The following is a 3,414-nucleotide window of genomic DNA, read 5'->3' on the forward strand; positions in this document are numbered from 1 at the left end:
AAGAAGAATTCCAGGAATCTTTTAATATTAGCCTAAAGCTCCAATCAAAAGGGTTTGACAAGGCTTAATAGCCAGTCAGCTTCAGCGTGGAATTACATGCATTGTGGTGATTAGTTGAAGACCAATCCCAAAGGAGTTTGAATATAGCTTTACAGCCAACTAGGATTCAACATGTTACTATGAAACTCTAGAATTCATTCTTGAAAGTTTTGAAGCCATAGAATAATATAAATTTTTTTTTTGAAAATAAATATTTTTTTTGAAACACGAAAACAAAGAAAAATTTTGAAAATTTTTTTTGAAAACTTTTTGAAAAGAAAATTACCTAATCTGAGCAACAAGATGAACCGTCAGTTGTCCATACTCAAACAATCCCCGGCAACGGCGCCAAAAACTTGGTGGACGAAATTGTGATCATCAATAATGGCTCTTTGGTATGTGCATCTGTTAACTCAGCACTTTCTTTCCACAACTTCTCTCAACTAACCAGCAAGTGTACTAGGTCGTCCAAGTAATAAACCTTACGTGAGTAAGGGTCGATCCCACAGAGATTGTTGGTATGAAGCAAGCTATGGTCACCTTGTAAATCTTAGTTAGGCGGATAATAATTGATTATGGAATTTCGAAAATCAAATAATAGTAATTAAACATAAAATAAAGATAAAGTTACTCATGTAATCCAATGGTGGGAATTTCGGATAGGTGTATGGAGGTGCTATGTTCCTTCTAAATCTCTGCTTCCCTACTTCTTCCTTCTAGTTTTTCATCATTCCTTTCTATGGCAAGCTGTATGTAGGGCATCACCGTTGTCAATGGCTACATCCCATCCTCTCAGTGAAAAAAGTCCAAATGCTCTGTCACAGCACGGCTAATCATCTGTCGGTTCTCAATCAGGTTGGAATAGAATCCAGTGATTCTTTTGCATCTGTCACTAACGCCCAGCCTTCAGGAGTTTGAAGCTCGTCATAGTCATTCAATCCCGGAATCCTACTCGGAATACCACAGACAAGGTTAGACTTTCCAGATTCCCATGAATGCCGCCATCAATTCTAGCTTATACCATGAAGATTCTGATTAAGGAATCCAAGAGATATGCGCCCGGTCTAAGGTAGAACGGAAGTGGTTGTCAATCACGCGCATTCATAGGTGAGAATGATGATGAGTGTCACAGATCATCACATTCATCAATTTGAAGTGCAACGAATATCTTAGAATAAGAATAAGTCGAATTGAATAGAAAATAGTAGTAATTGCATTAAAACTTGAGGTACAGCAGAGCTCCACACCCTTAATCTATGGTGAGTAGAAACTCCACTGTTGAAAATACATAAGTGATGAAGGTTCAGGCATGGCCGAATGGCCAGCCCCCAAAACGTGATCAATAGTCTCCTTAGATTAATAATAAAATAAAACTGAGACTAACGATATCTAATACACTAGTAAAAAGTTCTATTTATACTAAACTAGCTACTAAGGTTTATAGAAGTAAGTAATTGATGCATAATCCACTTCCAGGGCCCACATGGTGTGTGCTTGGGCTGAGCTTGATCTATCCACGAGCTGAGGCTTCTCTTGGAGTTGAACGCCAAGTTGTAACGTGTTTTGGGCGTTCAACTCTGGTTCGTGACGTGTTTCTGGCGTTTGACTCCAGAATGCAGCATGGAACTGGCGTTGAACGCCAGTTTACATCATCTAATCACGAATAAAGTATGGACTATTATATATTTCTAGAAAGCTCTGGATGTCTACTTTCCAACGCCGTTGAGAACGCGCCATTTGGATTTTTGTAGCTCCAGAAAATCCATTTCGAGTGCTGGGAGGTCAGATTCCAACAACATCAGCAGTCCTTTGTCAGCCTCCTATCAGAGTTTTTCTCAGGTCCCTCAATTTCGGCCAGAAAATATCTGAAATCATAGAAAAACACACAAACTTCTAGTAAAGTCTAGAAATGTGAATTTGGCATAAAAATAATGAAAACATCCCTAAAAGTAACTAGATCATACTAAAAACTACCTAAAAACAATGCCAAAAAGCGTATAAATTATCCGCTGATCAATAAGCCACCAAATTCTTGTCTTGCATCAGCACACACCCAACTCCTTTATGAGAGGCATCACAGTATACTTCAAATGGTTTCTGTGGGTCGGGTAGTACTAATACAGGTGCAGTTGTTAACTTTTCCTTAAGTATGTTGAAACTTCTATCACACTCAGCTGTCCAAACGAACGGAACTTCCTTTCGTGTAAGGTAAGTTAGAGGTAAGGCTACCTGTGAAAACCCTCTAATAAACCTCCGGTAATATCCAGCAAGTCTGAGAAAACTCCGAACTTCTGTAACGGTTGTAGGTAGTTCCCATTGCACTACTGCTTCAATTTTTGAAGGATCCATTGCAATTCCTCCCTGTGATATGACATGTCCCAAAAATGCCACCTTATCTGTCCAAAATTCACACTTTGATAGTTTAGCATATAACTTCCGAGTCCTCAGTATCTGCAATACAGTCCTTAGATGTTCTTCATGCTCTCTTTCTATCTTCGAATAGATGAGAATATCGTCTATGAAAACTACTACGAACTGATCAAGGTACAGATGGAAAATACGATTCATGTAATCCATGAAAATCGCAGGAGCATTAGTTAGTCCAAGCGACATAACCGTATACTCATAGTGACCATATCAAGTTCTAAATGCAGTCTTCGGTATATCTGATTCTTTTACTTGAATCTGGTGATAGCCCGATCGCAAATCAATCTTCGAGAACACAGTTGCACCTTTCAACTGATCCATCAAATCATCTATCCGTGGAAGTGGATACTTGTTCTTGATAGTGACTTTATTTAACTATCGGTAATCTACGCAAAGTCTCATTCCACCATCCTTCTTCTTTACTAGAAATACCGGAGCTCCCCAAGGTGATGCACTGGGACGAATAAATTTCTTTCCAAGTAGCTCATCCAACTACTTCTTTAAATCTGCAAGTTCCAATGGTGACATCCGGTACGGTGCTATGGAAATCGGTCCGGTTCCAGGTACTAGTTCAACGCTGAATTCTATCTCCCGCTGAGGAGGAATCTCAGCTATATCGTCCGGCAAAACATCAGAAAATTCCTTCACCACTCGGATTCGTTCTAAGCTTAATTCACTGTCATTTGAGCTAGCCGCTAACAGAACGTACCCCTTACAATCACTCCCGTCTAAGGTAACTCTTACAAAATTCAGATATAAAGTATGAGAAAAAAATGGTTTAATATCTAAACCATATAGATGGAATAACAGCAGTTCTTTCATAGCAATCAAGGAAAACATAATACTTAGATAACTAATCTAATCCTAGAATAACTTCTAAACCACATAGAGGCAAACAGATTAGATCATGTATAAAAGTCCTGTTCCTAATAGTGAATGGTACTTGCA

The 3,414-nt window shown here is 38.8% G+C and overlaps 1 protein-coding gene across 1 annotated transcript; it reads right to left on the reverse strand.

Annotated features, from left to right (window-relative positions):
• Positions 1 to 2,052: 2,052 nt before the first annotated feature.
• Positions 2,053 to 2,388, reverse strand: LOC112778327 (uncharacterized mitochondrial protein AtMg00860-like). The gene has a single exon (XM_025822660.1). The coding sequence runs from the start codon at positions 2,386 to 2,388 to the stop codon at positions 2,053 to 2,055; it is 336 nt and encodes a 111-aa protein (XP_025678445.1).
• Positions 2,389 to 3,414: the final 1,026 nt, after the last annotated feature.

The sequence above is a fragment of the Arachis hypogaea genome, chromosome 3 (assembly GCF_003086295.3).
Source record: "Arachis hypogaea cultivar Tifrunner chromosome 3, arahy.Tifrunner.gnm2.J5K5, whole genome shotgun sequence".
Classification (NCBI taxonomy): Eukaryota; Viridiplantae; Streptophyta; class Magnoliopsida; order Fabales; family Fabaceae; genus Arachis; species Arachis hypogaea.

Excerpts from the sequence above, each read along its gene's own strand:
- LOC112778327 (XM_025822660.1), bottom strand. The coding sequence starts at position 2,388 with ATGGATCCTTCAAAAATTGAAGCAGTAGTGCAATGGGAACTACCTACA.